General features: G+C 49.3%; 1 protein-coding gene across 9 annotated transcripts in view; it reads left to right on the top strand.

Moving 5' to 3' along the window:
• Positions 1-22,442, top strand: part of Dys (Dystrophin) — a 447,573-nt gene that overhangs the window by 290,642 nt on the left and 134,489 nt on the right. For all 9 annotated transcript variants that reach the window (XM_089570782.1, XM_089570779.1, XM_089570783.1 and 6 more), the window contains one exon: positions 3,625-3,739. In XM_089570782.1, coding sequence (XP_089426908.1) covers positions 3,625-3,739 — 115 coding nt within the window. The remainder of the gene's footprint in view (positions 1-3,624; positions 3,740-22,442) is intronic.

Below are 22,442 nucleotides of genomic sequence, written 5' to 3'. Positions count from 1 at the left end.
GTGGTGTTTTTCTGATTACACTATGCAGTCAGCATATAGCATTTTAGAAGAGCACTCTACGTATGGAATCAGTTGAGATCTCATGGTTTAATATCGAACTTCTGTGATCTTTTTCGTTTGATGTCTTTTCAGCGTGTCAGCGTTGGCATAAAATTTGATCTATTTACTGTACTGCTAGCCCCAAAGTAAGGGCCGTGGCGGGGTGGTAAATAGATCAGTAAACATCAAAGCAGTACTCAGCTAAAAAAGAAAAGTAAAGTATCTTTGGAAACGGATACTAGGCGTTAAATATTAAATATTTGGCTGGAACTTACAACGCATTCAAAAATAGTAAACGATAAGGAACACACTTCACATATCAAGTTCAACCAACGCCTGAAATTAATCCGCTTCAACCCACATACTTTCAAGGCCGTTCCACTCGACTACCGAGCGTGGATAGAATGAGTATTCAGAAACGTTGTTTTTTGTTTGAAAAGGCAGCGTTGTAAAATGATTTCTGTGTGTCGTAGTGTAACCGGAAGAAAATAGGACATATTCATGAGTGTTGCTTTTTAACTTGCCTTTCACAACTTGAATAGAAAACGCAAGCGCGCAGTCTTATTTCTGTGTGACAATGCCCTCATACCTGCTCTATCCCTGAGTTCAATGACGGACATGATGCTATACTGATTAATGATAAACCTTACTGAACTTTCCAGTTTATTGATATTGGCAGATGTATATGGGTACCGTATATTTCATTACCACATTCCAAAAGAGGTAAAACGACAGACTCGTTTACAGGAATACAACGGGAAATGCAGTGAGGTAGTTTAATGCGAAACCGGCTCTTGTGTGTGAGAAGTGTTTCAATTTTATACAAAAAAAAACACACTAAATACAATTCGATCTACATGGACGACTCTGTTCTGCTTTTTGTTCGCATCGCCGCCCCTTATATATACATATATACAGCATCTGAGAACGGGCTGCTGTGCGATTAGTCGTCGGCTCCATTTCCGTGTCGCGTTTTCCTTGATGTTTGTTGGACTTTCGTGCGTGCGCTGACGATACTCTAGCGGTGTTATATGTGATGTCAAGTTGCTTATATGTTTATATATATACGCACCTTCTAGAGAGCCTGCGCGCTAGCCGACGCATATCTGCATACCTCGGCAGCTCCCCCCGGTCTCCACATTTGCATCTTTCGGCCAGGCGCTGTTGGCAGCTTGATGACTCGTCGTTAACCGACGCTTGCCCGCCGACCGTGCTTGCAAGTGACGCGAACCGGCTTGTTTCTTTTTTTTTTTTCTTCCTTCTTTCTTTATTTCTTGCGTTCCGGGACGCGTGGCGCGTTTACCGGCCAATTTACGACACTGAATGCATCCGGCACGTGGCACTGCGCGGCGCGGTTGACGCCTCGGGGGCTCCACGTTGGCGCGCCGTTGTTTAATTAAACCTACACTCCGTCCCGTTAGAACCGTGCAGCGTCGTGCGTGAGTTCAAAGCTGGCGGGAGCCAATCAGCGACTGCATTCGCACGTCCGTTCGCGCGCGTCTTCGCTTCCTAATTGGCTGCCGTCGAAACGCAGGCGACGCCAGTAGAAAGGCGCCGACCACTCACGAGTGAGTAGGCCTTCTAGAGTGTGATCCTGATTGGCTGGCGCCCAGCAGCTCCGACTTCGGCGAAGCTGCACCGTTTTACACGCGGTGAGACGGGGAATACGGGAGAGTGTCCGGGGGTGCCGAGGGGAACAGAGATGCTTGTCGGGGCGACCCGTGAATTGCGTCACTTGACGCTCGTCCGCAGCCCCGCGGTGATCCATTGTGCGCTCAGCATTCATCCCCTTCCCGGCCGAGTCCAATCGCTCGTTGTCCGCGTTACGTTAGGGGGCACTGGTTTGATCGAGTTGGGGAGTGTGTCGGGCGCCGTTTTGATGGTGGGTTGGAGGGGGCGGGGGGGGGGGGGGGGGGGGGAGGAAAGGACCCTGCCTGCATGTATGAGCGGTGCTCGCGCTGCATTGCGATGAGGGCGACGCGCGCAGCGATGACAGGTCGATCGATCTCTCGCGCGTTATCCAGCGCCCGGCGTGCGGTGCGTGCGCGCAAGGTGCGTACGAAGTGATTACGGGCTGAATTTCGCTGGCGTGTGCGGCGCTCTTCGCTCATGGCTGGCTGCCTCTGTTTCACGTTTTTGGCGTCCGTGACTGCACTGCGAGGAAGGGCACAGTGGCTCGAACTGGGCGCCCGTCCCACGTTGGGCCTATATGGGCCGTGGCGGCGGGTGTACACTCCAAACAGAAAGGAGTGAAAAGGGAGTAAAGTTGTCCCCTAGCGCATTAAGGTAGTGCTAGAGGACAGGTTACTCCCTTTTTACTCCCATATAGGCGTATTCGAGTGTAGTCGTGAGTAGAAGCGTAGTTTAGAAACCCAGTGCACCGTTAACGCCGCAGTGTCTTATTTATGATGTAGAAATGCTTTGAAAGTAGAAAACAAGGCAGATGCAGGGAAGGTGGAAGTGTGCGACATGTTGGTATGAAATCACATCATGTATATTTAAAAATAAAGCATTTTTAACAGAGACGGCAGTTAAAAAAAAAAAAAAGAACGTGCCACTCCGTCGGTTTTCTTTGGACACGGGCAGAGTGTCTTTTTGCTACTGGAACTACAGCTGGAGGATGACTGTGGTTCTCGGGGGGGAAGGGGGGGGGGGAGAGGAGGAAGAGAAGATATCTGTGATTTTCATCCTGCACTGCATATCCATATATCGGGATTTTTTTTTAAAGCTTTTTGTCGCGCTTTTCCTCTCAGACGTGGAGTACTATTGTGCACACTTTTCTTGGCTAATACGGTTGTTGTGTGTTCATAAAAGCTTCTTGATTGCTTTTTTCATGTGGGCTCTTTCCCACTGAGCACATTTCGATCACTTCGCAATTGCTTTCCTTGGCATGTGCTGTGCTTTGTGTTGCTGGGCTTGTTGCATTTCTACTAGCAGAGATCGCGCTTGTTCTCCTAACCCTGTAACTGTACTAACTGAATAACTGGGTATGTGCCGATTAAAAATAAACTAACTTACCAAATTTTGACGAGACTGCTTAGCCAAGCTATAGAGTACATTCCTTACACGGCGGTTCACCTCTCGCTGTTCGCTAGTCGTTGTGATGAAGTATTCCTAGCCAAACGTTATTTTGTGGCGTTAGCTAGAGCTACGAAGTCTATTAGATTTCGCGGAATTCCCAAGTGCGATTTTTTGCAAATTATTATTATTTATTTTATTATTTTTAGTAGCCACCAGTGGTCTTGTCTATTGTTACAGGTCAAACAATTACAGCGCTATGTGAGTGTGATTGTCATGTTACAGCGGTTGTTACCATTTTACTGGTATGAGGTTCGACTTACTTTACTGCTAGCTTTAGCTAGACTGAAGGTGTGCGATTAACAGCGGAAAACGAATGACCTCATTTATTTTTTTCTGGAGTCGTCTTCGCGGCCCCAGTATAAGCACAGTTCACGTAAGCTATGCACTTTGCATGGCAGTGACCGTGGTTGTAACAGGCGCACGAAACATGGTTCTTGGTTTTCGAATGGGTCTTCACCGCTTGCCTTACCTTTGGTCGCATTTTTCTTCTCCTCCCTCCGGCAGAAATATCTCCTGGAACATGAGCAACAAGGCGCGTCGCTGAAGAAGCTCCAGACTGCTGTGGACTACCAGACGGCCAAGTCGGAAGACATGACTGACAAGGACCTGCGATCCAGGGGTGAGCTTCCAGTGTGACTCTTTGGTTTCTTTCTTTTTTTACGCTAATCCCACCGCTCCAGAACGCCCGATAAAAGTATAGCATACCTTGTTGTTGGGTTTGCTGTCGGCCGTGTTCTCTACGCTATTCCTCTCCGAAAATAGAGCTGACTTGGTTGAGTGTTCAACCACGCTGTCATGCTTACAGTGTGAAGGCTTCGTCGCAGGACGTTCGATATTCTCTCCCATGGATTTCTAGAGCACTTACTGTTTCAGCACCCGACTAGTAGCATGTCAGCGAACCATCTACTCACTCGAAGGGAGCATAGAGGGAGCAGTTATAGAGGTATATAGACAGTGGAAACAGGGGGAGAACGAATTAGGTGCTCTCGCACTTCAGTTTTCACTTCGGTTTCGATCCGTGGCTCGCGGTTTAAGAGGACATTGGGATAGCGGTGTGCTCTGGATTCATTGATCGCGGATGGAAGTTGATGAAGAGGACGGCATCCAAAGGCTCGTTGGTTCAAGCTGAATAAAGGCCCGCCTTTATTGATCATCATCAATAAAGGCGGGCCCATAGTGTATCCGTTATGCTGTTTGGCTTAGTGAACGGTCGCAGAGACATGTACTGACGCGTACGTGAGTAATTATGAGTATGCTATTAGGAGTTAGGTCGTTGGACGAGTGTTCAGTATACGTGATGCGAACGGGACCCGGTAACTCTGTCGCGTTCTAATCTTAAAGGCGAAGCTTGCGTCCCCCCAAGTTTCTGGGAGCGGCCGTGCTGCACAGCTCAGAGTCGGAGGTTCAGCTCCGGATGGTGACCTGGGCCACAGAGGTCGCCAGGGCCCATGGGCTCCTGGCCACCTAGCGCGACCGCGAGGGCCCGCCTGTTCCTGCAGCCCCCTTAACCCTATCCCCACCCTCACTGGCTTCCTTTTATAGGTTGCTTAATAAAAGTTTTTTCCTCCTCCTCCTCCGACCATTGAAACCCTTCTCTACCAGGGCGAGTATCGTGCTCTGAGCGCGATTAAAGGAAATCGCGTGGTCGCTGGCACGCCGACGATGGCGAGACGTAGACGAACGAGGTTTTGATTGCAGCATTCCAAGGCTTTGCCTCGAAAAAGAGAAAAGATGACGAGAAAGGAATTATTTCACGAAGGGGAATTCGCTGTTCAAACTGCGGTGCCATCATCCTTTCTTTTTCTCCCTAGATGGCGTCATTTCGTTCGCCCCCCAAGCGTGTCCATTTGTTCGGGGGCTGCACAAGGAGACCAAAGCTGGTTGTAATTCGGCCTGTGTCCTCTTTGTGTGCAGTGACAAAGGCACGAACGGTTTGCCTTTCTCGCCGCTCGCCCCTCTGCTGTGCAGCTCTCTGTTCTCGGGGTTTTTCCTTCTTTTCTTTTTAGAGATCCTTTTCGGTTCGTGTGGCTTGCTTTCCCCAAACACCCTTTACCCCACACCGCCGGCTTTTTTCGACGGAGACAGCAAAAACGGCTCGCAACTTCTTAAAAAAAAAAAGAAAAGAAGGGGTGGGAGGGGGACGGACCTTGCTTCTAAGCCGCTTTGTTTACGTGCAACCCTTATCTTGGGGAAAGTGGGAGAGGGTTCGTGACACCGCGGGCATAACAAATGAGGAAAACAGTGGCGCCTTAAATTGGCGGCTTCTTGGTAATTGCCGCCGGGATTGACATCTTGGATGGCCCGGAGAGAGTCAAGGAGGCACTGCCGTTGGAAACTTCGAGTGGAAGAAAGAAAGAAAGAAAGGTGTTTTGACCGAGATAAATTGGCCTATTAACGCTGCCACCACTTTATTTATTTATTTTATCGTTCGAGCGCGCGGTCGCCATCAGTGGAATTTCGGCCCGGCTGGACACGCTTGCTGAGACGTGCGGACTTTCTTTTTTTTTTTTTTTTACATTGAGTGCCTCTGATCTGCTGTGTTCTGGCCTCATTTTTTTGTTTTGTTTTGCTTGTTTTCAGCCCGATGTTCGTGTTTGTTTTTGTTTTTTTTTGTGCTGAGTCGGCACGCGCGTGGAGGACTGGAAAAACACACACGTCCGCGTTTTTCTTTCGTTTTTTTTTTTTCAAGTGTGACCTCGTAAATTGTCCTCTTCTCGCCGGCGCTTGCGTCAACTTAACGCGTCGTATACTTCAGTAGTAAAGAAAATTCCACCATGCCGCCTGATGGGTGGATTGGAGCGCTGATAGTAGTTAGTTTGAAAAAAAGAACACAACAAACATCGGGATAGCTGTGTTTGTAAATTTCGGCACTAACAGACTTTCATTTTTGACTTTTTGATTTTTTTTAAACTTCAATTTTTGTCTTGCATAAAGTAGAGTGGGGGAGGGGGAGCATCATGGTTCTGTTTCCGCGCGCATAAAATGAGGAAGATGGGTGAAATGAGTGTGTGCGTTTGCATCTCTGTTCTAAGCATGTCCATCTTTAATATTTTTCTCGAACCCTGCTTCTCCGAAACTATGTGCAGTATGCATGCAGACGTTCAGAGAACAGTGGATATCGTAGATATGTTTTTCAGGCGCGTTTGTCATAATATATTTCGCCACTATATCACCATTCGTAACTTTTCATGTTCTTCACGGCTCACTGCATTGATATTTTTTTTTTTTTGTTGCGGCGGCCGGTGTCTCACAGTTGTCTTTATCTTTTGAAATTATTAATACCCTGGTGCTCGTGATTAGCGTCCCAGTTTGAAGCCAGATGCCGCCGCGGTGGCTCAGTGGTTATTGCGTTCGGCTGCTGACCCGAAAGACGCGGGTTCGATCCCGGCCTCGGTGGTCGAATTTCGATGCAGGCGAAATTATAGAGGCCCGTGTACTCGGCGATGTCTGCACGTTAAGGAACCCCAGGTGGTCGAAATTTCCGGAGCCCTCCACTACGGTGCTCCTCATAGCCTGAGTCGCTTTGGGACGTTAAACCCCCATAAAACCAAACCAAACCAAACCTGATGTCGTGATGTTTACATTAGTCTAAGTTTCTCACATTTTGCCGGTTCGCGACTCTTCTGTTTTGTGTTCCTACTGCGCGAATAAAGTATACCTCATGCAAGAAAATGAAGGTTTATATTACATAACATTGTTTCACAAACTATTTTAGCTACTGCAGTGGGACCTGTACGATGCCTTGGTTAGGAATTTCTGTCTTAAGTACACCGTCTGTTCCTGGTTCTCCTTGCTTCGCCAAGCAGATACGGGTCGTTTGGCCAGCCCTTAGTGCTGCTCAGTGTTCGTTGACGGTGCCTCCGCGTTTGTTATTATTTTCTTAAATGACGGTATTGGCTCGTACCGACCGATCCTGGGTTTGCTTTGCGGGGTGACTCGTATTGGACGTGATGGAGGCGCCTAACGACTCGGCGTGGGGCGGCCTAATCCTTCGGGTTTCCCGGCCATGATCCCGGCGATTATGGCGCCACTGATAGCCTGCCCCCATCTTCCCGCTCCTTGTTCGTCCTCGAAGGAAAGCACTTTATGGCCGTCGTGGCCTGTGTCTCCTCGCTGCGTATACGTCCGGCAAGCCAAGCTCCGCAAACGCAAAGCTGGGCGCACAAGCAGTATACCGGCTCCTGGGATAGTTGAGCGCGTGGCACTGTTCACCTGGCTTGCTTTATATGTATGTTTTTATTTCGTGCGGTTAATAGGGCTCGGCAGCGCTACCACGCAGCAGTTTCCCCGGGGATCTGTGGGGAACGTCGCCGCGGCCCAGGTTGGCTGTATCGTCTCTGCTTTGCCGCTGGCTGTCTCCCTCGAAGCTTGTCTCTTGTATAACTGCTCGCGCAAACAGTCGTTATGGATGGGGGAAGTGAAAGTTGCTCCCACAGTGACGTCAAATAGTTAGCCGGTGTGAAACGTTAACGTTACGGTTAGCGGCCTTATAGGTTTCGTCGGGGCCGTAAGTGCAGCCAGACTATTCCTTTGGTGGCTGTGGCGCAAGATATTCTCGACGTTTAATGCTGTGACATAATAAAGTTCCTCTGGTTGTCTCTATTGGTACAAAAGAAAGTGGGATTCTTTATTGTCGCCACGCCAACAGTTGCAAGCAGTTTTCGTAATGCTGGGTTAACTGTCCTCCGTATTATTGTTAGGGAATGCGCTATTTTTTTCGATGCTGGCATTCATGGCTGCTGCTTACTTCAGCGCAAAAACCGAGAGATGTTTTCTCTCTCTCTCTCTTTTATCGGTGTCCTTGTGCATTGCCTGAACGCTGTATGTTAGTTCAACTAATGGGCGATTCTTAAGAGAACTTGTTGCTGCGCCAGAGAACGGGAGGCGCTCTGTCCCGTTCTCTTGTCTTGTGTGTGTGTGTGTGTGTGTGTGTGTGTGTGTGTGTGTGTGTGTGTGTGTGTGTGTGTGTGTGTGTGTGTGTGTGGTTTTATTACAATGGGCGAATAAATAAACTGAAGACGACTGATGCTGCGTTACGAAAGGATCTCGGACTCAGCGCAGGCGTCGATAAAGTAACGAGAGGGGACGTTGGTCCGGTATTTTGGGATACTCGAACCTGGCCATCGCTTAAACAGGTGCGATTGCGTTTGGACGCAGCACTCCGGCCTTCACGTGTCGCGTGCCTTGTTTAGTCTGAGCAGAGTTGGCAACGGTCTATGTTTGCCTGGGGTAGAGGATCTGTCTTGAGGTTGGCCTGGTGGGCGGCTCGGGGTTTGGGCCTGGCGGGGGAAACCGCAACGCTGTTCTCGGCAAGCAACTCGGCGGGGTTGAATCACGAAGGCGTCGTACACTCGGCAGAGTTTTCCACACTATGTTCATCAAGTCATGATGTAACTAGTAAACGCAGATACGCAACGAAGAGGACATTACATGCGTTTAGGTCTTCAGCGCATTTATTGTCCTCTTCGTTGCCCCCTTGTGTCTCAAGCGCTACAAGTTTCGTCGTGAGCAACGTACTCGCCGTAACAGCTATACCCTGGTCCTTAACTTTGTCGTCTGTTTCGTATCCGCTGCTTTTATCCGTCGTCTTTTGAGAGAATAGTTGCATCGTGTTTTATGCAAACGCTGCAGGATGTGGAAAGGCGCCAGCTGCATTGTTCTTGTTTTTATTACTTTATGACCTTTGTTCCTCTTTCAATCGATACTTCAAATTGTTCGCCTAGCGGCTTTCGCGAGAATTAATCCCTTCCGCGTCGAAATGGCCGACGGCCCTGCCTGCGGCACGCGCCTTTGCGAAGAGACCACGGACATCGTTCTGGGGCACTGCCCCCGGCACTGGTGAAGAAATTGCTTTTTGCTATTACGGCCACCGTTCGTCAGCTCACCAAGTTATGAAGGCTCTCATGTGGTCTCTGTAGGCTTTCGCGGACGCCTTGGACTGCGCTTTGCGCTTCCTTGCGTTGGCCTCTGCATGCCGCGCCCTTCTGCTTTCTTTCTGATGTGGGGACCTTCTAGGTGGGGACTCGCCTCGCTCCGTCCCCTTTAGTTTGTTTCCCCGCGATGCGTCCTTAGTTACCTTGACTGGCAAGGGAGGGCGCTGGCTTCGTGGCGACAAGAGCGCCACGGACGGCGTGATCCCAATACGGAAAACCCGTTGTTTCGCGCCGCCAATTTAGAATACCTTACGCAAACCAAACCCTGATCTGTTTCCGTCCCTGCCTTTGTGTTCTGGTGTTTCCCTCGGGGTCTCATTGTACCTGCAAATTGTGAGACGGAGTAAGCGTGGTGCGCGGGAATCTTCTATCGACATTCTCAAAAGTAGTCGATGGGCGTCGCCATATTGGGCACTGGCTGTGCTCATAGTACAGGAAAGAATTGAGGACTAGCCCCCCTGCGTTTTCGGTATACAACTCCTTCTCATTGGCTTAAGCTACAGAAGAATCTGTAGGTGCCTTCTTGCACTCACGTTTCACTCAGAGTTGACAAATTTTTTGGTAGGCGTGGCTGGCCTCAGCAGGTCAGTGCCCGCGTGTCTGGCTAGTGCGTCGCAGCCATGGCCAGTCGCGGACGAACAGTCCTGATATTGCGGCGCAAAGTCTGCTCGCGGTCTTACTGGGGCTGCAGTATTCCTCGGAGCTGGGAATAAATTTTTCTTGAGTCTGGTCAGCGAGTTTCTTGTCGTGCGGCTCCTTCAAAGCCTCGACGGTGAAAGCGAAACCAGGTTTGTTTTGCGTGTTTTTACTTACGCTTATTTTGTTGTTGTTTGCATCCTTGTTTTAGCTTCCTTCTGCTGCGCATGCAGCACTGCGGTTGTAAGCTGTACTGCGCCGGTCTTGTGTCGTCGACAGCTCGAGCTCTCTCCTAGCTTCTTTTGCTCATATTTTGCGCTTTTCCTCCTTCCTTCCTCTTTCTATCTCCCTCTTTTTGTTTTCCCCATTCGCTTTCTCAGTCAGCGCTATCGAATTCTCGGTCGAGCTGCTTCCATATCTTATACGCGCTTGTTGTGTGTTTGTCTTTGATGCCGCGTTCTTTCGAAGTTGGGGAGGGAGGGAGGCTGCGTTCTCTCTTGTTTTTTCTTGTTCTTTGTTTGTTTGTGCACCTGTTAGTTCTTCCTCCCCTTCCCTTGCCTTGTTTATGTTGATCGACCCGGGTCCCTTTTCTCCCCTTCGTTTCTTCCTCCGGCCGTACCTGAGCTTCGGGAGAACTGCCTCCGCGACGCAATTAACGGAAGCCCTGCCCGGTCGTAAAGAAAATGGCGCCGAGGTGTACGCGTCGTTAGCGCTGGATAACTGCGGAGTTATGAAGAGCGGCAAAAAGGCAGTGCGCCCAGTTCTTCGCGTGTTGCAGGCGCCTTGGCATCTTATTTTTTTGTCTTCTTTCTTTTTATTTTATTCTACCTTCCTTATCGGCCTCTTTGCGGTACTTTGCTCCCGCTCCGCTATTTCTTGCCGTAACTCAAGCATAGACAGCTCGGCTGGAGTCGAGGCTGCACCTTAGTGGGCCTGTGAGCAGCTAAACGACGATGAAAAAAGGGCGAGCGAGCGAAGCTAGCTCGGGGACTTCGCTAATTATTTTCGCGCTCGGCGCGTTTAGTGTGTTGGCGGTTGTTGCGATACCGCGTTCGTTAGCGCCAGATCATGCGCGCGATGTCACTGGGCCGCACAGTTCCCGGGCTAGCGTTGAGATCCTTTAATAGCACTGCTTGAGAGAAGCGCGCAGCCTGCGTGCTTAAAATGGCCCTCGAACGTGGAGGTAGTCGAGCAGTGCGGCTAGTGACGCAGGATCGGTGAGACTAAGAGGAGAAAAGAAAATGGTTCGTTTTTTTCTTTTTCGTTTTTTTTCCCTGTCTACATCTCTCCTTGGCCGAAACGCGTATTTTGTGGGCGTCATTGATTTTTATCTTTGTTTCACGAGCGGATTTATGGAAGTGGCGCTAATTTGAAGTCCTCTGCGTTGCTTTCGTGATCCAACACTACACTTAGTAATCTTGGAACTTCGCGTTATACATGCCCTGTCTGAGTATTCCATTCGCCTCGAAGTGTCATCTCTTCCGCCTCTAAGTTTCTGTTTCAAGCACAGATGTTCTTCCAGCTCATGAAGAATAGAAGAAAAAAGAAGAAAACAACAGCCGTGCTTAAAGCGACGCTCTGATACTCCTACGTTATTTAAATTACCCGTGCGATGTTCGCGCAGTGCATAGTTATCACTTATGACTTACGGCTTCGCATTTTCGACTCCGCCCGTAGCTTTATTACTCGGGGCTTCAGTTCAGACTTTGTCCATTATTACCGATATAGATTCTTCCTAGATGTTATTGCTTTTCCTGCAGTCTGTCCGAATTCAATGTTGTCTATTTTAATGTCAGAGTGTGCGAACGCCGGTGTGCTGAAAGCCCTACCTGCACTTTTTTTTTTTCTAAATTTCCGATTGTTAGCAAGTGTCGAATGATTAATTCCCAGCTTAATTATTATGATCGTAGTCTTGATTACATGGTTCTTCGTTCTCGCCTTCGTCCTATTTGTTACTTTTCTTTCTCTTGTCTGTCGTTTGTTTGTTTGTTTTTTCACGGATGCGCGTTATCTTGTAGCGTGCAAATTTACTGGTGCGGATGGTAGTACTTGACGACCACTCGGCAGCACCAGGAAACTTCACGGCGTTCCACGCAACCGCCTTCGGTTCCCGGGAAGGCGTGATTTGGCGCCCGTATATTATCAAGCGCCCGGCGCGCCGCTGGCTCCTCTCGGGTGAAATCTGTGCTCTCCCTTTAATGCCGTGTGTCCGACGAAGCCTCCTTGCTGCTGCCACCGCCGGCCCCCCCCCCCCCCCCCCCCCCCCCCGCTGAAACCTAAAACTGGATCATCGTCCCTCTTGCAGAGATGCCCGAGAAAAAAAACGTCGGGACCTGTAGGGAAGAAAAAGAAAATAGAGGGAAACTGTGAAGAGCCTGGAAAAGAGAAAAACCCGAAACGTGTGACGTAGAGGCGTACGCTGCCAGAAAGAAACTTCCCAACTATTTTTCCCGCGTCTCACTCCCTCCTTCCTGCCGCGTAGAAATACATCTCGGAAGCGTTTCGCTTTCTCTGTAAGACAGTGGAAAGTGGCTTTTCAATGCCTGGCCAACCACGCAGGAAATAAGAGCGACCGATGGGGAGAAGTTGGAAAATGAAAGTAAAAAGAGCGCTTCCACTTCAAGGACGTAGAAAGGGGAAAAGAAAGGAAAGCCAAACCTTAGGAACAGGCAGCTCACAGAAAGAAGGAGTTGCGGAAGCTAAGAAAGAGGAGGAGGCGTTGAAGAAACGGGAAGGGGGGGGGGAAGCGAGCAGCAGGTGGAAGCGTTACGTATCGGTGCACCAGAAAACGCAAGACGCGAACGCCCGCCGTCGTCGTTTCCTGTCGTTTTCTTTTTTTTCTCATGATTTCTATTTTTAATTTATTCCCCTATTTCCGTTTTTTTTTTACTTTTAGTTCGTCGTCTTCTGCACTGACATAGCATAGCGCGTGTGCCGGAGATTTGTGAAGCCTTTCTCTCTCTCTCTCTCCCCCCCCCCCCCCCGCCCGTGATGTTCCTTTCTCTCCTTCAAAGCTGCAAGCCTTGTCCATTTTTCTCTCTTTCGTTTTTTTTTTTATTTGTTTCTTCTTCTTTGACATTTCGATAGCAAAGAGGGCGCCTCTTCTCGTCCCTGTTCTCTTCGGCACTTGCTATTCATATATATATATATATATATATATATATATATAGTGTTCGATCACCGTGTTTATTTTGCGTTGTTTTATTTCTCCCAAATTCCTCTCTTGCCAGTCTTTCGCGCCCGAAACGCAGGTGCATGCCTACGTTATTTTTTCCCGCCGTTATATCAGAGTTTGGGCTCTTTTATGTTGTTTTCTTTTTTCCCTCTTCGCTCTCAGCTTTGTTATAGCGAACTATAGGCGGCGCGCGTGTGTCGAATACTGTTTCTTTTTTCGCGGCTTTGCTCTGAAATTGAAAAGTTCGCCTCCCTTGTCTGTCGTCGTCGTTCAGCCCGCGGCTCTCGCGCGCACTTGGCAGCGGCAGCGCCCCGCTGGGCGCGCGTGCGTATGCAGGAGGTGGAGTTAGATTTTTTCCTTTTTTTCTTTCTGTTTTATTACTTCGCTCACCAGCATTCTCAGCAAAGTTTTTTTGCTCCACTTCTACGCCCCCCCCCCCCCCCCCCCCCCCCCCCCCCCCCCCCCCCCCCCCTCCCTCCGCCCCGGTGAAGAGACGTTATGGGAGCGTTGAAAAGCCGCAGATGGATTTAAAACTGCCTTCGTTTTCTCTCCGGCTTGCTTTTTTTTTGTGTGTGTGTATGTTTTCATTTTCTGAGCTTGGCCGCATTTGGTTTTCGTTAGCGTTGTTAACTGCGATGCGAGGATTTTGCCCCTATTCGTTCCCATTTTATGACTACTGGTTTGTTTTTACTATTGCTGTTAGTGTGCGGGGGAGGAAAGGGGATGTAAAGGAAGTGTGGGGATCTTATATTAGTTGGTAAGAGATGAAGGCGCGAGTTTCGGAGTGGGCGTGGCTCGCGTATTGAGAAGTGGTGGGCGCCACGTTCTTTACGTGAGCGGTGCCCGGGGCTTTGGACGACAGCTTGCATTGATTTATAATTCGTTTGTTTTTTGTTCATGTGCGTTCGTGGCGCTGCTCATATACGTTATTTCTGTGGCTCGAGGGAGGTGGAAAGGGGGGGTGGGGGGTACGAACTTAGTTGAACAGAAAGCGAGACGTTCCGGTATTTGCCAATCGAACATTAAGCCAGTATTGGCAAATAGTGCAACCCTCTCCAGCCTATGCTACGTTAGGGCTATCTCTGGATGCTTTCGGGTGCTACCCACTTTTGTCTGTGGAATATTGTTTGTGTGTCTGTCCAATGTTGCGCCACCATTGTTCATTATTGGGTGAACCATTTCGACGGAGGCGAAATTCTAGAGGCCCGCGTACTGTGCGATGTCAGTGCATGTTAAATAACCTCAGGAGGTCGAAATTTCCGGAGTCTCTCACTACGGCGTTTCTCATGGCCTCAGTTGCTTTGGGACGTTAAACCTTCATAAACATAAACCTAAACCACTTCGCTTTGAGGTCACCTGCACTTGTACGAACAGAAGACTAACCCCCGGTTTACTTGGTTAAGCTAAATGCGACGTAGGTGTGCCAGCACAGTCAGTTTGCTTAACTTTATCTCCGTTAATCTTGGTGATTGTGTTGTCAGGATTAAATAAGGGATAAATTTAGTGCGATAAATTATACTGATGTGGAGGAAATGCGAAAGCATGCACCCTTTCGAATCCGCTTAAGTAGTAATGAGGAGCGCATCGAAACTTTCGTTATATTCTCAAGGCTTTCGTTATAACTGTTATATGTTATATGTTTTTGTTATATCTTAGTCTTTTTCCCCCTCCCACCTTTCCCCTACACGACGAAATGTGAGATTTCCCTCTCTCTATTTTGCCACCTGTCAACTAATAGCAGGTGGCTCTTTCGTTAATTAACCCCCAGACTGGATGGCTTTTTCACTGGCGAGGCACTTAATCCAAATGCCAATTGGGTGCGCAAGCACTTAGTTTTTCACTTTGGTTTACGTTTTTGGATCTACTGCAGACGAACGGAAGTTGATGAAGGCGGCGACGTGCAAAGCTCAGCGCGAGAAGCTCGCCGGATGTTCGGTTGCGGCGCGCTAAAAGTGTACCGTGATCCGAATGCTTGTGGCGAAACTTTATATTCGGGTCGTGGTCTACGTACACGTGTTTGTTGTAGTCAGCGCGATCACTCTCTGCTAACCAGAGGTGTTGGCACATTGAGGACTCGTTTCGCGTTTCCATCCTGGCAAGTCCGCTCATTCGCTATCGGCGGAATAGGCAACGTTAGAAGGAAGCCATCGACATGGGCTTGTGCTGCACCTCGCCGTTTAACCGCCAGACTGGGAAAGCGAGTGAAAGATAGCAGTTAAGAGTGGCGGCTGCGTTCTGCGGCTGATGGAAAGGACGCGCCGATGCACGCTGTTGTAGTTGAGAGGCTCTTTGCGTGCCCGCTCGTCGCCCGTTGACCGGCGCCTGCAGCGGCAAAAGCAGGTGCAAGTGAAGCGAGTGGCGGTGCTCCGGGAGACGAGATAGAAGCTGCGGCGCGGCTTTTCATTATGAATGAGCTACGCTGTGCGTGTGGAAGTAGCGACGAGTGCGCTGCTCCGATGCCAAAGAGCAGAGAGGGAGAGAGATCGGATCTTCCGTCGCGGACGCGCAGCCTCGTCTGGCTGGTGAAAGGGTGGAGGGTAGAGGGGGTGGTGACGCTAGCCTGTGTACTGCGTAGCTGAATAATGTGCCGCCGTTGGGGCGCTCAGAATGCCCGAGGCGAAAACCCAATCGCTCTCTTTCTCTCTCTCTCTTCTCACCCTTCTCCAGCTACTCCCTCATCTGCTCCCCTCTGCTGTGCAGTCAGCGCAGCCGGTGCGCCGTTCATTCCGTCTTTTCTGGCGCGCTTCCTTCTTCCCGGCTTCCATCTGTTCCACGCGCGGCGGGCAGCGCCCATGGTGGCTCTGCTCTCTCTCTCGTTTTCTGCCGCGGCTCTCTGTTGGTCGTATTCGTCGTCGTTTCTGCCTAGCGCCGTTTCTCGCCGCTCCTCTCGTTATTTACTCGTAGATCCCGCGTTCTCCCTCCCTTCGCTCTGTGCGTGCCGCCCGCTGGAGCTTCTTTTGTGTCGTTCCCCGATCAACGGTGGCGCTTGTCGCTCCCGTCGTCGTCATACCCATCCCCTCTCCTTTCTTTCCCGGAGGATTCCCGCGCCGTATCGCCTTCGGTTGCGCGTTTGTGTCCCGGCCTCCCTTTCGCACGCCCGCCGCTACATTTGCGTGGCGCTGGTGCCGCGCGTTGGCTTTCAGCTTTCATTTTTGTTTTTTGTCGCCCTTTTCTGGTGTTTGCGTGTGTGCGTGCTTTAGATGATTTGCGAATCGTACTGCGCTGCCTTTGAGACCGGTCGTTTTGACCCCCCCCCCCCCCCCCCCCCCCTGTCGGCGCTGTATCTCTTCTCCCCTTTTGTCACGAAATTACCTGCTTACGGTTTGCACCTGTCAAGAGAGACACAATCTCGCCAATGCTATTCACCGCCTGTTTACAAGAAATATTCTGAGGCCTGGATTTGGAGCAGTCTTGGGTAAGGGTTAATGGAGAATACCTATAATAACCTTTAATTCGCTGGTGACATTGCCTTGCTAAAGTCACTCAGGAGATGAACTGCAAAGCGGGATCAATGAGTTAGACTGGCCGAGTTGGACGGTCGGTCTAAAAATTAACATCCAACGATCGCAATGGCATACCCGATTAATAATTTTAATGCAACGACGTGCACATGTCAAAGCATCACATTGCGGCGCCATTGCGGGAAGAAGTGTCCCCACAATAAGCGCTCGTTATAATCACGTTATTTTTGGTGGCATTTCTCTAAGTTTTGTTTCTGTTTCTAAGCGGATTGTTCAGCTCACCGAGGAAGTTTTTTCATTTCTTTCGCTTTTTGTAACCGAAATACGAGCCCTCGCCGCATGGTAACGCGTTCGCTCTGTACCTAACCTTACCTTTCCGTTGAAATTATAGCCGTGGTTTTGTCGCTCTGCATGCCTGCCCTTGCGTCTTTCCGACCCTGCGCGCTTTTATTTGTTCTTTGTATATCCTACCTCGGGGCTACCGGGACGGTTTTCCCCCTTGACTCATTACTTGCACACCACTGCTTCTTCTTCTTTTTTTTTTTTTGTCTCTTCCATTGCGTGCTCTCCCCCAAGTCCTATCTAGCGGCTTTGTTCTGCGCGTTGTACGCCCACCGAGGTCTTATTTTGGGACAGCTATCATTTCTTCTTTGGGAGCCGTGGTGCCTCCGTTGAAAGGCGTGTTTTTACTTGCTCTTCAGAATTAGTGCAGACGGCTTACGTAGCTCTCGGCGAATTTGGCGCTACTATAATTCACTCTGTTTTATTTGTTCGCCTCGTTTTATTCTCTCTGCTTTCAGAGAAATAAACGTGTTGTCGGGGGTGTCTTTTCTTTTTTTTTTTTCTGCAGTCACCGTGTAAGGCGTTCATGTTTCACGCCGCTCGCGGGCGGGCTCGGACCGCACTGATGGTTCTCTGCGCTTTGCTGTCTGTTCCCTGTGGGGCTCGCGTTTCTCCCGTCCCTCTCTCGCGCAACGCGAGCACGGGTCGTGTAATTAATGTTGGTTCCCGTCCCGCTCTGCTCTTTTTTTTTTCTTCTTTACCCGTTTTGTACGCGAAACTGCAGTTTCTTGTGGAAGAGCCGGTGGTCCCGTTACCCGAGGAAACGTGCATCCTTCAAAGCCTGTGATATATTTTTACAGGTTTTTGGATAACCGGGGCGACATTTTTGAACGTTTGCCGCTAGATAAATCAGGATTTCAGCAGCTGAATCGACGTTTTCAGCAGCCTACTCGAAGCATAGTGTACGAAGTTCATACTTACCAACATTACGTTCTGGACTAACGTGCTCAGCGCCTGTTCTTCTTTTAGATGGCTAGTATAGATATATAGCAGGTATATTAGCGCCCCCTCTGAATCGGTGCGGTCATAATTTACCTTCCGTAGTAAGTTATGACGCGTGATGGCGGCGCCCCCTGCAGGAATGTGCCCGCATTACTGGTGCGTTCTGTGCAGAGCGTCAAATAAACGATGTATAAATTGGTGAAAGTAGGTGGTTTTCTTCTTTTTTTTTTTTGTAGACGAGGCTGATGCGAAAATTCGTATTGCTACGTGTATTAGTTAGGTTTAACATTGCCATTAAGCACAGATCTTTGGTTGTCTTTGTCTTTTCTCCATCGCTTCTCTTTTTCTTTTTGCATACGAAATTTTATTTTCATGCCGTCTGCAAGCTGTACTTGTGTCAACGGGACCGTTTTATTAAGCGTTTCTCTCTGTTTTTTTTTTTTGTTTTTGCCCACGTTCACTAGAAATGTCTTGTTTATTGCTCAAAACGCATCCGCTGCACTGGCTTAATTATTCTCCTCGACGAAATCAATTTTTCGCTTCTTATTCTACATATATGGTAATGCGCGCCTCTTCCTTTTGTTTATTTTATTTTCATTACGTCCTTCCTGCCCGCTAGCTTCTGGGCAGCCTAACCTATAGGTTTGTCGAACGATGAGGTTAACCTTGTTTATTTTCACCACATATGTTTGTGCTTGCTCTTTTTTGCCTCGCCGTGGTTTCTTCGTGTGTTATTTGATCGCGGGCTGCTGCTTTTCCCCGGCTAACGCGATTAAGCGGGCGACCAGAGAACCGCGGAAACCGCTGAACGCGAATTAGCGGTAAACGTAGACCGCGAGGTTCGTGGTTAACTGGTTGCGCTGCCTGCGTTTTGCCTCTGCCGTTTTTTTTTTAGTTGTCTTTCTTTGCCATACGCGTGGACTGTTCCGCTAATATGGCGAGATCTCTCTTTGCTTTACGCTGTCGCGGATTCCACGAGCGTTCGCTAATTGATAAACACGCCCGGAAGAACCTCTTTATGAAGTCTAATTAGTATGCTCTAGAGCTCCGGGATGTTTGCGGACGCTGTAATGTTGAAGCGAAGCTCTCGGAGGTTTTTGGCTGAGATTTAGCGGTGTTAAAACTGTCGTAAGGCGGAGCAATTAATTTTGGTTGCGGGTAAGCATGTCTGAACGTTCTGCTTTGCTGGCTCCGGAGCACATGGGTTCGGGCGCTGGAGTGCGAGGGTAAAAAGTGTGATTAATTCCGGCAGAAAGATGAGGTCGTGGACCTCTTCTAATGAAAGCGTAGGGGAGGGGCCCTTGATTGCCTTGAGAATGGTTAATTTGCGTCGGCGGATTTTTTGGCCAATCCGTTTGCCTGCCTAACTTTTCGCCGTTCTCTCTCTCTCGCTCATGGATTGCAAAGCGTTTGTAGAGGAGAGGAGATAGTAACAAAATAAAAAGAAATCCTCTGGGATGACATGCTATGCTACGTCGTGTTAGTTTCCAACCTGAGCCGTTTTGTGTGTGCGTGCGTGCGTGTTCGGTGTGTCACTTATCTTCGTGAAACACTAGGTGATACTTCGAACGTATCTGTTCTCAAGCGATGCGGCTTTTTTCCCGTTGTAGTACCCTGGTAGTTACCTCTGGGCGAACCTTGCTTTCATCGCGCGGAGTCGCTCGCGCAAACGGCCGTAGGCGCCCGAGAAACGCCCACTATGGACAGAAAATGTCGAGCGGCATGTCGGCGCTGACAGAGCGAGTCGGGGCAGCTATGAATTCGGGTAATGGATAATAACAGTGCGTCGCTCTGATGGGCCAGGTTCGTGTCGCAGAGCGGTAGGCGTATCGAGGATTCGCTACACTGCTCAACCTCACGCAGTGACAGGTGTTCCTTATGCTTGCTTTGCTTTCTGTGTCCGGCCGAACCTTACGCTTGCCTGTTTTCAATTCAAACTTCATCTGCTGAGCATTTTGTTACCCGTTATTTATAGAGATGACAGAAGCCAATAGCCACAGAAACCAAGGGGCACAGGGGAATTTTTTTAATTAATTTATTTATTTTGTGCTGTTGATCAATTTAGATCTAATTGATCTAATCTAAATTGATCAACAGCACAAAATAAATAAATTAATTAAAAAAATTCCCCTGTGCCCCTTGGTTTTTGTGGCTATTGGCTTCTGTAATATTTATAACGAGCCCCTCATTCCCCTTCGCTTGTTTCCTTTTTTATAGAGAGTGAGATAGAAAAAAAAAAACTTCTAGTGCGAAGTGGAAGTACAACCCTGTTGTCCTGTTTAAGTAAAACTAGAAAAGTGTTTTTATTTGTGACCGAATGCCCGGAACTCTTGAATTGCACGCACCTTGCTGCGTGGGGCGTGCGCAAGTTAATCCGCTTTGAGTACTGCACTGGGCCAGCAGGATTAACGTTTTTCACATTGGATTGCATGAATTGATTTAGCTTCCGTGAGTCATGTCATTATCATCTGGGTTAAAGACTAATTCCGCTTCCAGTGAACTTCAGTTCCACGAATAAATGAATTTGATTCGTCATTGTGTGCCTCTGCAGCTTTACAGCTTTAGCTGTTTTAAGGAGAATGTTTCCGGCCTAAACGCCGTTGTTGTCGTGACCTTCGAGCGTGCTTACAACCAAGTGGGACCGAAGGGTTCGGTACTGCACGAGCACCCTACACCAATGCGGGATCTAATCGCCATTTGATATATTTTTTTGCCTCTTGCTTACTCTTAAGGATACGCAGTAAGCAATGTAGATACCTGTAAGCATCTTGCAGTATAGATCTTCCCAATAAGGGCTCCTTGTGCGCCACCACATTGCTCGCTGAGCTGCTGTGTCCAAACCGCGCTGGCGCCGTGGAAGCGGCAGGGCAGCCGGTTTGCAGCAGTCCAGGGGATAGACGTTTCGACATCTCCCTCGCCCGATGGAGACGTCTGTACTCCGCCGTCCACGCTGTTTTGGCTGCCTGTTGTCGCTTTGTTTTGAGGAGTTCAGTAATTCAGGGGGTTAGTGAAACGTTAAGAGCAACCCTTCATTGCCGGACATGGTGCTCCAGTTTCAGCGCTAGCTCCTGACCTTACGAAAGAAAACAGGTGGCTGACCTAACCACACGTTTTTGCGCTGTTCACTGCGTTGTGCAGCTCGCTCCGCAACCCGAAAGCAGTGTTTTTACTGGAATGCGTTAAGCTTCCTTCACCGTGGCTGTGCTTTCTCGTTTTTCGTTATTTCTCCTAATTTTTTTTCTTTCACGTTCGAGTCTCCCACTTCACACGCCTCCGCTCCGCAGTCCCTTCGCGCGCATTACGCGAGCCCTCCTTGTTACCAGCCGAGCGTGAGGTGGTAGTTTCCGCTCTCCAGATGTTCTCGTGACACATATGCGCGCAGTACTTTTTTTTTTCTTTTTTTTTTTGCGTCGCTCACTCCTTACATCTTTCTACCTCGCTTTTTTTTTTTTTTTACGCCTCTCTGTTCCTGTGCGCCGCCGACACATGGTTGTCGGATGAGCGAGTTTGTTACCTAAGGACCACTTTACGGCGGAGGCCCCGGGCTCATGCCCGCGCGCTCTCTGGCTTTGCGCGCGAAACCCCTTCATTTTCTCGTCTCTCCACCCGACTGTCGAGGGGGGCGTTCGCTTCTCGCACGTATACGCCGGGGGAGCCGCAGCGAGAACTCGCGAGATCCTCCTCCTCTCCCTCTTTCTCGGCGTGCTCCCGGCCGCATTTGAAATAACGAGGTGTCGTTTGTCTCGAGGCCCCGAGAAGTGCGGCGCTGGGGGGTCTGGAGCTTGTTTCGCGCCTCGCGCTACGCCGGACTGCCCCCCCCCCCCCCCCCCCCCTTTTTTTTCCCCGGCACCTTCTCTTGGCTGCCACGATGAGCCTGCCGCTTCGTGCGCGCTGATGCCGTTCGCGCAGGCCGGGGTTTGTTTCCGAGTCGGGCTCCCGCGATCCGCTTATTTCCGCCCGGAACTGGGAGTCCTTTTCTCCGCACCGGCCATGCGGCAAGTGCTTGTCCCCGCATGCCTGGGTATGCGTCAGGAGGCGTGCTTTTGCGCTCGGCCGCCCAATGCAGAGGGTTCTTCAGTCTGCTGCTGTTGTCTGTGGGCGCTGCGTGTGTTTTCGGCCGCGTTACCTGTAATATACTACTACTACTACTACTACTACTACTACTACTACTACTACTCATAATAATAATAATAATAATAATAATAATAATAATAATAATAATAATAATAATAATAATAATAATAAGAAGAAGAAGAAGAAGAGGAAGAAGAATGTTTTTCGCGCAGGATTCGCATACAACTTCACAAACAGGTGGGCCCGTCAACGCGCAACGTGAGGCTTGTTGGACTTGGCCCGAAATTAAAACATTTTTGATGCAGTTTGATAGTCGGATATATAGGTACAGTGGCAGCGTGAGAGAGAAGGAATCAAGGTGCTATTTAAGACGTACACAGGAACAAAACGCCACTTTATAGGAGGTTCATTGCCGATGAGTGCAAGACGAAACAAAGAAACAGAAAGAAAAGTTGAAGTGTGTTTAAGAGAAATTTAATAATAATAGTAACAGTACCGCGTAGTTACAGCTGTACTGAAAAGATACCGGCACCCGTAGTGTAGGGATTTGTGAGGAAACTCCTGCAAGTCAGATAGTATCCGAAGTCACCACACACATGTAGTGACCGTGAGAGTGTAACAGGCGTTGATAAAAGTTACGTAGTGTCGAGGTTGTCACCGGGAAGCGCGGATGGGGAAGGGGACGTTGCCTTGATACGAATGGAGCTATTTACGGGCACGGTATAGCTCCGGTATGAGAGGAAACGGTCACTTTACACA

The sequence above is a fragment of the Amblyomma mixtum genome, chromosome 2 (assembly GCF_055824585.1).
Source record: "Amblyomma mixtum isolate Tamu chromosome 2, ASM5582458v1, whole genome shotgun sequence".
NCBI classification, from domain to species: Eukaryota; Metazoa; Arthropoda; class Arachnida; order Ixodida; family Ixodidae; genus Amblyomma; species Amblyomma mixtum.
The sequence above is the reverse complement of the archived record's forward strand: the minus strand, read 5'-3'. Positions and strand labels throughout refer to the sequence as shown.